At 41.5% G+C, this 14,229-nt stretch overlaps 1 protein-coding gene across 1 annotated transcript in view; it reads left to right on the plus strand.

Annotated features, from left to right (window-relative positions):
- LOC120065278 (inositol 1,4,5-trisphosphate receptor type 1-like) overlaps positions 1-14,229 on the plus strand; it is a 169,000-nt gene that overhangs the window by 120,987 nt on the left and 33,784 nt on the right. Inside the window, exons 42-48 of the mRNA XM_039016143.1 lie at positions 6,453-6,636; positions 6,884-7,137; positions 9,487-9,687; positions 10,320-10,430; positions 10,882-10,977; positions 12,938-13,081; positions 13,272-13,379. Coding sequence (XP_038872071.1) covers positions 6,453-6,636; positions 6,884-7,137; positions 9,487-9,687; positions 10,320-10,430; positions 10,882-10,977; positions 12,938-13,081; positions 13,272-13,379 — 1,098 coding nt within the window. The remainder of the gene's footprint in view (positions 1-6,452; positions 6,637-6,883; positions 7,138-9,486; positions 9,688-10,319; positions 10,431-10,881; positions 10,978-12,937; positions 13,082-13,271; positions 13,380-14,229) is intronic.

Consider the following 14,229-nt stretch of genomic DNA (forward strand, 5'->3'; position numbering starts at 1 on the left):
CTGATTCTGTTCCTATAAAAATGACGTTCTTTTCCGGTTTTATGTTCTTTGAACTGGTTCCAACCCCTGCTGAAAATACTCTGCATACATTCAGTAACATAATAACAATATTCATTGACATTTTGGAGTAGGTGCAAGTTAAGAAAAAACTATTTCAAGGGTTTGAGTGAGAGGTCAAACTGGTTTCTCCACCTCTCCAAACTGTGCACAGTTCCTAAGTAATTTATGACTCAAGTAAAGAGCCTTCAACTATAAGGTGTTTTTTTAGCCCTCCTAGCTCTGCCATTGAGGAACTGAGGCAAGCACAATTTTTCTTTGTTTAGAACACAGCCCTGCGTCCCCACCATCACCCAATTTTTGTTGTTTATGCAATCCAAAATCACACAATTATTGTTGTTTATGCAATCCACCATCACACAATTATTGTTGTTTATGCAATCCACCATCACACAATTATTGTTGTTTATGCAATCCAAAAACGTTCCATTATAAATCACAATCTGGGTCAGATGGGCATCATTTGAACTCTTATTCTATTGCCAACATGGCTCGCTAAGTTATGAAATACTTTCTTAGTGTAGGGCTTTCAAAAGGCACTTCAGTCAAATATTGTAATTTTTGATTTGCATAGAATTGAGTTATAAGTGCTTTCAAGTGCGTGTTCCAATGCAAATTTTCTTCACAATACGATTCATGTATTCTCATTCTGTTCAGGACAACCCAGGGTATAACGCATGTCATCCTTGTAACTGGATCAAACATAGAGATCATAAATGATGATACTGTAAATTACATGAGTTTTCAAATATGAAAATGTGAAGTGCACATTTGGACTCATGGGTGTCTGGTTTGCTTGTATGACATCAAAGTGGTATTTATTATAATCCTCAATGTCTAATCTTTCCAAACACATCGACTCCTCTCAATTTACAGCATTTCCCTCACTCTGACAACAACAAATGTGAAAGCACCCCAATTAGTGGGAGGGATGGGGGCATCTTGTCATGCGCGGTGCTCAAGTCAAAACCCATACAGCGCTGTGAAGCAGAGAACCTGTATACGGGATGACGGGGGCTGTGAGTGGAAAGGGTTAATACCTCTGGCAACGCCATTTACTTGGAGGGGCTTTTGACACATTTCTGTGGCTAATAAAGTGACTATATCTCTATTATTCTACTGAAGTCTTCTCATAAAAGGGGGACGTTTTTGATCATGCTGAAATGCAGAAGAAAGAACATATTACTTGTACCAGTGTGTTGTTGCAACGTCCATGACAAGGCAGTGTGTACACTGTGATGCATGCCATGCATCCTCCTGTTTGTGAGGAAGACCCCTGTCCTCTAGGATTTAGACGATATCAGCACAGTTCTTAGAAAGGGTCTAAGCCTCTTTCAGACAGACAAAGAGGGGGAAAGAGACGGATGGAGAGAGATGGGACAGGGAAGAGAGAGAGACCGGGCGAGACAGGGATAGATAGAGGGTGAGTATGAATAACAGAGATGCTGTCGGCCGTAGACTGTGCCAGGTGTCTGATGCCATAACCTAACGCTCATTCAATTACAGTAGACATGATACTTCTCATCCTCACCACTGTCATACATCATCAGTGTCATAAATCCATCACAACCAAACTGAAGCCTCAACATTACCTCACAAAACTCCACCAAACCCAACATACTCACAACATAGTAACCCTGACCCAACCCAGATCCCAGACTCCACCAACTCTGTCATCTCTGGCAACACTGCCAACTGAGTCCCATTTGCACATAGATATTCAACCACAGCCACCAGCTCAGAGTGGAGAGTAATGTGCCCTAGTAGTGAGAGGAAGCATGTCAACACAAAGGTGGGGAGGGAGTAGAGAATGAATTTGGTTGTTACATAAGAGCAATGTAGTTTGAGAGGCATTTGTAGGCATTTCGAAAAGTTGTTAAGCAATATTTTATCAGCGCGAGGACTACTGTCAATGTGTTGAGCATTTTCCTCAAATTTACTTTAAAATCCCAAGCTACAATAAATGTTGCCTCTGGATATGTGGTTTCCAGTTTGCATAAAGTCCAGTGTAGTTCTTTGAGGATCGCCGTGGTATCGGCTTGAGGGGGTACCAGAGCGCCAAGTCTAGGTCCAAAAGGCTTAACGGTGTGAAGGAGAAGTCACTCATCACAAGATGGGCAGGTCTCTAATCATGACACAACATAATACTGCTTTGTTCAAACTGCGTAATATTTTGATACTAAGGAAAGATGCTGGTGAGAATCTAGTGAGTTATCACTTTCACAATAAGTGAAGCTATACAGGGCCTTCAGAAAGTATTTGCATCCCTTGACTTTTTACAAATTAGGATTAAAATGGATTATATATATTTATTTTTTTAAATGGGGGGGTCTACACAAAATACTCTAATCTCAAAGTGGAAGAAAAATAATACTTTTTTAAAGATGAATTTCAAATGTAACACGAATCTTGATTAGATAAGTATTCAACCCCCTGAATCAATACATGTTAGAATCCCCTTGGACACCGATTAAATACAGATTAGATACAGAGTCTTTTTGAGTACGATTTTAGTACAATATTTTTTCCATTATTCTTTTTAAACTCTTCAAGCTCTGTCAAGTTGGTTGTTGATCATTGCTAGACAGCCATTTTCAAGTCTTGACATTAGATTTTAAGCCGATTAAGTCAAAACTGTAACTAGGCCACTCAATATTTTTATTCTATACAGTCTTCCTTCTTTTCACTCTGTCATTTAGGTTAGTATTGTGGAGTAACTACAATGTTGTTGATTTGTCCTCAGTTTTCTCCAATCACAGCCATTCAACTCTAACTGTTTTAAAGTCACCATTTGCTTCATGGTGAAATCCCTGAGCGGTTTCCTTCCACTCCAGCAACTGAGTTAGGAAAGACGCCTGTATCTTTGTAGTGACTGGGCGTATTGATACACCATCCAAAGCGTAATTAATAACTTACTTCACCATGCTCAAAGTGATATTCAGTGTCTATTTTATTTTTTAAATGTTTTACCCTTTGCGAGGCATTGGAAAAACTCCCTGGTCTGTGGTTGAAACTGTGCTTGAAATTCACTAATCGACTGAGGGACCTTACAATTATCTGTATGTGTGGGGTACAGAGTAAAAAATCATGTTACCCACTATTATTGCACACAAAGTGAGTCCATTAAAATTATTATGCGACTTGTTAAGCACATTTTTACTCCTGAACGTATTTAGGCTTGCCATAAAAGGGTTTGAATACTTTTTGAATACTTAAGACATTTCAGCCTTAAATGTTTTATTAATTTGTAAAAATTTAAAGAATCAAAATTCCACTTTGACATGTTAGGGATTGTGTGGCACACAGTCTCAATTTAATCAATTTTAAATTCAGCCTGTAGCACAACAAAATGTGGAAAAAGTCAAAGGGTGTGAATACTTTCTGAAAGTGCTATAGATATACCATGTTTTGCTAGCAAGTCAGCAATGTACTATTTAATGTTGGCTTGGAAACTCTGAAAATGCTATCTTTTCAACCACATTGATTCATTGTGAGCTACAAATAATATGTGAAAACACTGCCAACGTGATATTCCTATTGCATCTTCATTATCGTCTACATTATGACAATGTATTTGACTAACATATTTTGGCACAGATTTGAAAATGATTACTGCAGACTACATAGTACTCCACAATTGTGTTGTTAGCAGACCCAGGGCTGTTTACCGAGGAGGATTGGCATGTTTAATTAATTTCACATTTCTAACATTGTACTGGTAAAGTAGTGAATGTCTTCCTGCCAACAAGCCTTCTATACCACATCTCTTTTTTCAAATAACATCGGAAAATGGAGTTTGTCCATTTTGTTTATACTTTATTCAAACTGATTAAAACTATTTGTTTTTCAATCCCGCTTCTCCATGCACACGCACACACACACACACACACACACACTGTAAGGATCCGCCCCTTTTTTTTAAATTTTTGCCTAAAATGACATACCCAAATCTAACTGCCTGTAGCTCAGGACCTGAAGCAATGATATGCATATTCTTTATACCATTTGAAAAGAAACACTTTGAAGTTTGTGGAAATCTGAAATTAATGTATGAGAATATAACACATTAGATCTGGTAAAAGATAATACAAAGAAAAAAACAAATGTTTTTTTGTTTTGTTTTTTAAATGCAAGAGAAAGTCCATAATGTATTATTCCAGCCCAGGCGCAATTTAGATTCTGGCCACTAGATGGCAGCAGTGTATGTGCAAAGTTTTAGACTGATCCAATGAACCATTGCATTTCTGTTAAAATGTTTTGTTTCAAGACTGCCCAAATGCGCCTAATTAGTTTATTAATAACTTTTCAAGTTCATAACTGTGCACTCTCCTCAAACAATAGCATGGTATTCTTTCACTGTAATAGCTACTGTAAATTGGACAGTGCAGTTCGATTTACAAGAATTTAAGCTTTCTGCCAATATCAGATATGTCTATGTTCTGGGAAATGTTCTTGTTACTTACAACCTCATGCTAATCGCATTAGCGCACATTAGCTCAACCGTCCCGAGGGTGGGACAATGATCTGTTGAGATCCTTAAGAGGTAGCCCTTAAGCACACCCACACTATCCCAGTTTAACAAAGTTTACACCTAACCTGGAATTAAGTCTAGTTATGCAACAAGCTTTCAGAACTTTCAGCTTTCAACAAGCTTTCAGAACTGGCCTAGATACCAGCTGATAACATTTTCTCCCCCTCACACTCTCCCTCCATCTCTCTCATATTTTTTCTAGTAACACTTTACTTTTGACACTGTCATAACACGTTATGACAATGTCATAACAGCTGACATAACCTGTCATAATATGGTTATAACACTGTCATGACCCATATATTTACACCCGTTGTGACACCTACATAAGTGTCAAAACCCACATTTATTCAAACTATTTTATTCCCTGCCTAGAAGTTTCCTTTCGTTTCAAAGTTTGTTTCTTAAATCCTTTGTTTTTTTTTCATCATTTGAAATAACACTTTATGACACTGTCAAGAAGCATTATGACCATCGTAATTATATAAGCTAGATAGGCCTATCACATACATGCCCTCAGATCAGTCATCTGTCAAAAAGAGGGTGTCTTGTCCTGCTCCTGAAATCTGCTCCTGCATTCATCCCAGTCATCAGCAACAGAGCATTGGGGTAGGTGCATGTCTGACATCAATGTGTGTGCAATTACAACGGTAATTGAACATGGTCCAATAGTTGTTGTTTTTTAATCATAAACACACTTGACATGTAGGCTATTGTGTCATGGAATGTGGTAGGTTTTTTGGGTTTGACACTCTTATGTAGGTGTCATAACCAGCAATAATGTAACGCAATATTTGTCACAACAGGTCTAAATATTATAATGGGTTATGTCAGCTGTTATGACTTATTATGACATGTATGACTGTCATAACATGTTATGACGCTGGGTGTCAAGTAAAGCGTCACCTTTTTTCTTATTTTCTTCCTTGCACCCTTTTTCCTCTCCCTGTGTTTCTGTCTCCCTCCCTCCTTCCCTTCCTCTCTCCCTCCACCCTCTCTCTCCCTGTGTTTCTGTCTCCCTCCCTCCTTCCCTTCATCTCTCCCTCCCCCCTCTATCTGTGTAAGTAGGGCAGGCTTCATCCACTCGTGTCGTTTTTCATCCTAAGCAGTGTGACCTGGCCTGTTCTGCCATTGGTTTGGAGTCTCTCCCTCCCAGTAGACTGACCAGATAACAGGCTGAGGCTGACTATGGTCGTGTTCTAATGATTTTCTGCATGCATGGGGCACACAGCAATAAAGAGAGAGAGAAATAAAGAATTCCGGTCTTGAATCCCGTGTGTTGTCATAGACTGTTTGCACAGTAGAATAGGGTAAAAAACAATGCATTTTCGACCAGTCTTCTCATGACTTTAAATGGCGTGTGGAGAAACAAACCAGGTGACTACGTAGGTGGCTTTAGGTCCATTACCATCTCAATGGTAGTATTCAGTGTTAAAGTACCTATGCGGATGACTTAAACTTCCATTGTCTGAAGTATGTGCTGCAGCGAGTGTATATGTTAATGATATGTACTTAGGCCTGCTCTGCTGTGTTTACAGTAGCACTGTCTTATTTTGATCAATTAGGTCAATTACCTGAACCTCTGTGTTTTGACCAATGGTCGTTTAGCAGATGCTTTTATCCAAAGCTGTCTTACAGTTATCACATCTATTTCTACTATTCGGGAATCAAACCCACAACTGTGGTGTTGTGAACACTTTGCTCCACGTAACCAACTGAGCCTTCAACAATGTCTGTTGTAATTCATTTGGTAAAGTAGGCTACACACAACAATACACAAGCATGTGGCGTGAAATAACGTTCCTAATCTTTAATTGTAAATAACGTTACTTCCCTATACCTTTTTGTTTTCCTTTTGTGCTAGCGTTCCTTCATCTGCCGTCTGACGGAGGATAAGAAGTCAGAGAAGTTTTTCCGTGTGTTCTATGACCGGATGAAGCTTGCCCAGCTAGAGATTAAAGCCACGGTGACGGTCAACACCAGCGACCTCGGCAACAGGAAGAGAGACGACGACGCCCCTGACAAGGATGTGCCTGTCCGCAAGAAAGGTCAGAGGTCAACCAAAATCAAAATGGCCATCTCATATCAGCTGTTAATGGGTTTTGTATTGGAGTAGGATGAAGTTACACATAGACACTTATCTAAGGTCAATTTCTCTCTGAACACGTTAGCAATATAAAAAATAACTGCCATGAAGAAGTATTTATTTTTACCCCAGTACCTAGTTTTGTAATGATTTATAGACTTTGTGGGCTGGTTCTGTTGACCTCCCCTCCCCTCCCTGTGTCTCTGCAGCCAAAGACTCAGCGGTACTGGTGACAGATGAGGCAAGAGAGCAGCTGCTGGAGGCCTCGTCGGCCACTAAGAAAGCCTTCAACTCATACCGCCGTGAGGCCGACCCCGATGACCACTTCTCTACGGCTGATGGCACACCCAGCACCGGGGACAAGGGCCAGGACGATGGAGAGATGAGCTTTATCATCGTCATCATGCAGCCTATCCTGCGCTTCCTCCAGCTGCTCTGTGAGAACCACAACCGAGACCTGCAGGTCAGTCAACCAGCCCAACACCAGGGGAAGCCAGCCCTCAGACACGGCCTCTTTAGTCTTATTTATACCTTACGTGAGGTAAGATGGAGGTGCTGAGGAGGGCATGCATCTTGCTTTACTTAGCTTTTTTTATGGATAGTTTTGCGTTAATCATTACTTTGTTTGCTCAGAATTTCCTACTACGTAGGCTGGTTAGTCAATAGCTGGCATGGCCGATTAATTAGGGCCAATTTCAAGTTTTCATAAAAATCGGTAATCGGCATTTTTAGACTGATTATGGCCGATTACATTGCACTCCACAAGGAGACTGCGTGGCAGGCTGACCACCTATTACGCGAGTGCAGCAAGGAGCCAAAGTAAGTTGCTAGCTAGAATTAAACTTATAAAAAACAATGAATCTTAACATAATCACTAGTTAACTACACATGGTTGATGATATTACTAGTTTAACTAGCTTGTCCTGCGTTGCATATAATCAATGCGGTGCCTTTTAATTTATCATCGAATCGCAGCCTTTTTCCCCAAACAGGTGATGATTTAACAAGCGCATTTGCAAAAAAGGCACTGTCGTTGCACCAATGTACCTAACCATAAACATCAATGCCTTTCTTAAAATCAATACACAAGTATATTTTTTTTAAACCTGCATATTTAGTTAAAATAAATTAATGTTAGCAGGCAATATTAACTAGGGAAATTGTGTCATTGCTCTTGCGTTCTGTGCAAGCAGAGTCAGGGGATATGCAGCAGTTTGGGCCGCCTGGCTCATTACGAACTGTGTGAAGACCATTTCTTCCTAACAAAGACCGTAATTAATTTGCCAGAATTTTACATAATTATGACATAACATTGAAGGTTGTACAATGTAACAGCAATATTTAGACTTAGGGATGCCACCCGTCGATAAAATACAGAACGGTTCCGTATTTCACTGAAAGAATAAACGTTTTGTTTTCGAAATGATAGTTTCCGGATTTGACCATATTAATTACCTAAGGCTCGTATTTCTGTGTGTTTATTATAATTAAGTCTATGATTTGATAGAGCAGTCTGACTGAGCAGTGGTAGGCAGCAGCAGGCTCGTAAGCATTCATTCAAACAGCACTTTCCTGCGTTTGCCAAAAGCTCCTTCGCAATGCTTGAAGCACAGCGCTGTTTATGACTTCAAGCCTATCAACTCCCAAGATTAGGCTGGTAATACTATAGTGCCTGTAAGAACATCCAATTGTCAAAGGTAAATGAAATACAAATGGTATAGAGAGAAATAGTCCTACAATTCCTATAATAACTACAACCTAAAACTTCTTACCTGAGAATATTGAAGACTCATGTTAAAAGGAACCACCAGCTTTCATATGTTCTCATTTTCTGAGCAAGGAACTTAAACGTTAGCTTTTTTACATGGCACATTTTGCACTTTTACTTTCTTCTCCAACACTGTGTTTTTGCATTATTTAAACCGAATTGAACATGTTTCATTATTTATTTGAGACTAAATTGATTTTATTTATGTATTATATTAAGTTAAAATAAAAGTGTTCATTCAGTATTGTTGTAATTGTCATTATTACAAATATATATATACAATTCGGCCGATTAATCGGTATCAGCTTTTTTTGGTCCTCCAATAATCGGTATCGGTATCAGCGTTGAAAAATCATAATCGGTCGACCTCTAAGTCTGTGTGGGCTGCTGCTGTGTATTCACCGTCTGAACTGATATGCGTCGTCTCCCATGGGCCAAAGATGGTGGGAGGATCATCGAGAGTAATGAGAGAGATGGTTATATTCAGTGAAGGCCTGGCTGTCACGTCTCTGATCTAACAGTTAACTCAACACAATGGTCCTGATTACCCAGTGACTCATGCACAGATGTTCTCTGTGGACTCTAAGGAGTCAGGGTCACCCTGTCCTCATTTTCAGTTCAGAGTCAGACACACTTTCAATGCATATTTCCCTTTCAATATTTCCCTTTCGGCTCCTGAGTGCCGCAGCGGTCTAAGACACTGCATCTCAGTGCAAGAGGCATCACTGCAGTCCCTGGTTCAAATCCAGGCTGCATCACATTCGGATTCGGCCGTGATTTGGAGTCCCATAGGGCAGCGTACAATTGACCCGTGTTTGGCCGGGGTAGGCCGTCATTGTAAATGAGAATTTGTTCTTAACTGACTTGCCTAGTTATATAAAGGTTAAATAAATAAAATATATAAAAATAAAAAATTCAATACACAATGTCAAGTGGGATTGTTTTCCTGTGAAGTACAACATAGTGTGTATAAAATACATTGACTTTGCATTCTGTTGTTTCCTGCCCTTTCCTTTCCCTCACACTTGCCTCGTTCCTCTCCAGAACTTCCTTCGGTGTCAGAACAACAAGAACAACTATAACCTGGTGTGTGAGACGCTGCAGTTCCTGGACTGTATCTGTGGCAGCACCACGGGAGGCCTGGGGCTACTAGGACTCTACATCAATGAGAAGAACGTGGCTCTCATCAACCAGGCAGTAGAGAGCCTGACAGAGTACTGCCAGGGACCCTGCCACGAGAACCAGGTACTAGGATGTGTCTTTGCCTTTAGAACTACTACTAGCTAACTGCCCTTGTCATTTGAACTAATTAGCTATGGGCCTTTGTCATGTTCTCATTAGAACTAGCAGATAGTGTGGGTCCATCCCATAAGACTGGGATCATCAACTAGATTCAGCCGCGGGCCCATCTTTTTCTTGAGCGGATGGTTCGGGGGCCGGAACTTAATTACAAATCATTTGTAGACTGCAAATTGACCGCAAGAAGCCCAAAAATATATAATATTTAACTAAACATCATCATTTCAAACGTTGCTTACATTTGTATATGATCACTTGTCTATTATGCTTGGAAATACTTGAACAGATTTCCCAAATTAAAATCACTTGGAGCTGATTTCCTGGTATTTTTACAGTTTTTTTATGTCCAACAATAACTGGGCCGCCAGTTGGAGAACCCTGCCATAAGAACTAGCTACAAGCACATGTGCATACCATAGGAACCAGTTATGGACTCCTGTCCTGGGTTCATTTCCATCCATACTACTTCTACTGTCAATGGGTGGATTGAGAGGGTCCTGACATGTGTAGTTCTTGATCTAGTGTTGTCCTCCTCAGTGCCTTTTATAAAATTGACCCAAGTTCTTGTTTCCTTGCAGAACTGCATAGCCACCCATGAGTCCAACGGCATTGACATCATCATCGCCCTGATCCTGAATGACATCAACCCACTGGGGAAGAAGAGGATGGACCTGGTGCTGGAACTCAAGGTGAGGCCTCCTCATTGGGTCTGCGTCTGAAATGGCATCTTATTCTCTATGTAGAGCTGTACTTTTGACCAGATTAGTGTACAATATAGGGAATAGGGTGCCATTTTGGAAGCAGCCTGGGTCTCCACACTAGGCCTACTGTACTAGTAGTAAAGCAGCTTTACCCCGTACTCTAATAACTACTAAACCCTGAGTGGAACTTCAAAAACAGTGTGCTGCTGCTTTTGAAACCTGGACAACTCATTAATCTCTCCTAAGCTAGCACCTTAGGTGCCAAAGCAAATATCTGCAGAGTGCATTTCCCCCCTAAGCCCTGTGGATTCTGTCTGTTTTATTTGGAAGGAGGAACAGAAACATCTCAGAAAGGATTTGATCTTTAACTTTAGACATATCTCATTACAAGGGCATAATGGTTTAATATCATGGAAACTTATTTCTCCATCTCTCTCAGAACAATGCCTCCAAGCTGTTGCTGGCTATCATGGAGAGTCGCCATGACAGTGAGAACGCTGAGAGAATCCTGTACAACATGAGGCCGAAGGAGCTGGTGAGCCTCGTGTCTCTACAAAACTCTACGTGTCCATACTAGTCCCCATTCGTCCCCACAAATCCCCTTTTATTCCCAGACGTCCCCATTCACCTGAAAAAGTAATCATTCATCCCCCCACTGAACAAAAATATAAACGCAACATGTAAAGTGTTGGTTCCATGTTTCATGAGCTGCAATATAAAATCCTATACATAGGGCCTCCCGAGTGGCGCAGTGGTCTAAGGCACTGCATCGCAGTGCTTGAGGCGTCACTACAGACCCTGGTGCACAGTTGACCCAGCGTCATCCGGGTTAGGGGGTTTTGGCCGGGGGGGCTTTACTTTACTACATCACGCTCTAGTGACTCCTTGTGGCGGGCCGGACGCATGCAAACTGAATTTGGTTGTCAGTTGAACTGTGTTTCCTCCAACACATTGGTGCGGGCGTGTGTTAAGAACCGTGGTTTTGCGGGTTGCATAACTCAACCTTCACCTCCTGAGCCCGTTGGGGAGTTGCAGCAATGAGACAAGATCGAAAAGGGGGGTAAAATAATAATAGAAAATCCCATACATTTTCCATACACACAAATTTGTTTACATCTCTCTTAGTGAGCATTTCTCCTTTGCCAAGATTATCCATCCACCTGACATGTGTGGCATATCAAAATTAAACAGCATGGCCATTACACAGGTTCACTTTGTGGTGGGGACAAGTCAAGGTCACTTTACAATGTGCAGTTTTATCACACAACACAATGTCACAGATGTCTCAAGTTTTGAGGGAGCGTGCAAATGGAATGCTGACTGCAGGAATGCCCACCAGAGCTGTTGCCAGATAATTGAATGTTACCATAAGCCACCTCTGTCGTTTTAGAGATTTTGACGGTATGTCCAACCGTCCTCACAACCGCAGACCACGTGTAACCACGCTAGCCAAGGACCTCCGGCTTCTTCACCTCCGGGATCGTCTGAGACCAGCCACCCGGACAGCTAATTAAACTGTGGGTTTACACAACCGAGGAAGTTCTGCACAAACTGTCAGAAACCGTCTCATCTGTGTGGTCGTCGTCCTCACCATGGCCTTGACCTGACTACAGTTTGGCGTCGTAACCCACTTCAGTGGGCAATTGCTCACCTTCGATGGTCACTGGGACGTTGGAGATGTGTGCTCTTCACGGTTGAATCCCAGTTTCAACTGTACCAGGCAGATGGTAGACAGCGTGTATGGTGTCGTGTGGGCAAGCGGTTTGCTGATGTCAACGTTGTGTACAGAGTGCCCAATAAGGGCGGTGGGGTTATGGTATTGGCAGGCAAAAGCTACGGACAACGAACACAATTGCATTTTATCGATGGCAATGCACAGAGATACCGTGTCTGGATCCCAAGGGCCCATTGTTTTGCCATTCATCCGTTTCAGCGTGATAATGCACAGCCCCATGTTGCAAGGATCTGTACACAATTCCTGGAAGCTGAAAATGTCCCAGTTCTTCTATGGCCTGCATACTCACCAGACATGTCACCCATTGAGCATGTTTGGGATGCTCTGGATCGACCTGTATGACAATATCACCAATATCCAGCAACTTCGAACAGCCAATGAAGTGGATTGGGACAACGTTCCACAGGCCACAATCAAAAGCCTGATCAACTCTATGCAAAAGGAGATGTCACGCTGCATGAGGTGAATGGAGGTCACACCAGATACTGACTGGTTCTCTGATCCACGCTCCTACCTTTTTTTTTTTAAGTATCTGTGACCAACAGATGCATATCTGTATTCCCAGTCATGTGAAATCCATGGATTAGAGCCTAATGAATATATTTAAATTCACGGATTTCCTTATATGAACTGTAACTCAGTAAAATCTTACAAGTTGCATTGATATTTTTGTTCAGTGTAGTTCTATCCTCCTGAGAAAGTCAGTGTTTCTGGTCAGGTATAAAGCAGGTAATGGTTCTGTGGGTGGTGGGATCCTCAGGTGGAGGTGATCAAGAAGGCCTACCTGCAGGGAGAGGTGGAGTTTGAGGATCCCGAAGAGGAGGACGATAGTGGGGAGGAAGAGGAGCATGATGCTGCATCCCCCAGGAACGTAGGCCACAACATCTACATCCTGGCCCACCAGGTAGTGTTCAGGGCCTAGGTGACCCCAATGACACATTTAGATACATATGTTTTTTGGATAACCAACCATTGGATACAACCATTTGAGGTATACAAGTACACTCAGCAGAGTCAGATGCAGTCTCCTGTCTTACCTACCATACTCCTCACGAGCGATTTTTCACCCCTTATTTGACCTTTGAACCCTGTAGTTGGCGCGCCACAACAAGGAGCTGCAGGTGATGCTGAAGCCAGGCGGGACCAACGGAGAGGGAGACGAGGCTCTGGAGTTCTACGCCAAACACACTGCTCAGATAGAGGTCAGTGACATCATACACTCACACAGTTTACTAACTGAATATCTTTAATTGTCATTGACACAAATGTGTCCTTTTGCAGTAGAGCAGTGTTTCCCAATCCTGGTCCTGGGGACCAAAAGGGGTGCACATTAAGCTTGGGCAATATACCGTATACCGGGGTATTTCAAAATACCAACAGTATGATTTTCCTTACCGTTTCCGATTTTCAATACCAGCCTCACGGGAGTGTGTGTAACACCACACACGCTCAGTTAAGTATAACTATAAGAAATCTAAGATGTATCATAAATTATATCCTTCTCAGGGCTCAAGCTATGCATTTGGTTTGCTAACTTGCTAGCTAAGAGGCTAGATGTCAAGATCAATCTTCTTGGTTACAGCAGAGACATTCAATCTCCTCTTGGATCAAGATCCCTGTTGCCTAAATTGTTTTGTGCATCAAAAATGTGTGTGTTTGTGTATGTACAGTATATATGTATATACCGTTTGAAGTCGGAAGTTTACATACACCTTAGCCAAATACATTTAAACTCCGTTTTTCACAATTCCTGGCATTTAATCCTAGTGAAAATTCCCTGTCTTAGGTCAGTTAGGATCGCCACTTTATTTTAAGAATGTGAAATGTCAGAATAATAGGGGGGAGAGTGATTTATTTCAGCTTTTATTTCTTTCATCACATTCCCAGTGGGTCAGAAGTTTACATACACTCAATTAGTATTTGGTAGCATTGCCTTTAAATTGTTTAACTTGGGTCAAACGTTTCGGGTAGCCTTCCACAACAAGTTGGGTAAATTTTGGCCCATTCCTCCTGACAGAGCTGGTGTAACTGAGTCAGGTTTGTAGGCCTCCT

This window comes from Salvelinus namaycush, chromosome 20 (genome assembly GCF_016432855.1).
Source record: "Salvelinus namaycush isolate Seneca chromosome 20, SaNama_1.0, whole genome shotgun sequence".
NCBI classification, from domain to species: Eukaryota; Metazoa; Chordata; class Actinopteri; order Salmoniformes; family Salmonidae; genus Salvelinus; species Salvelinus namaycush.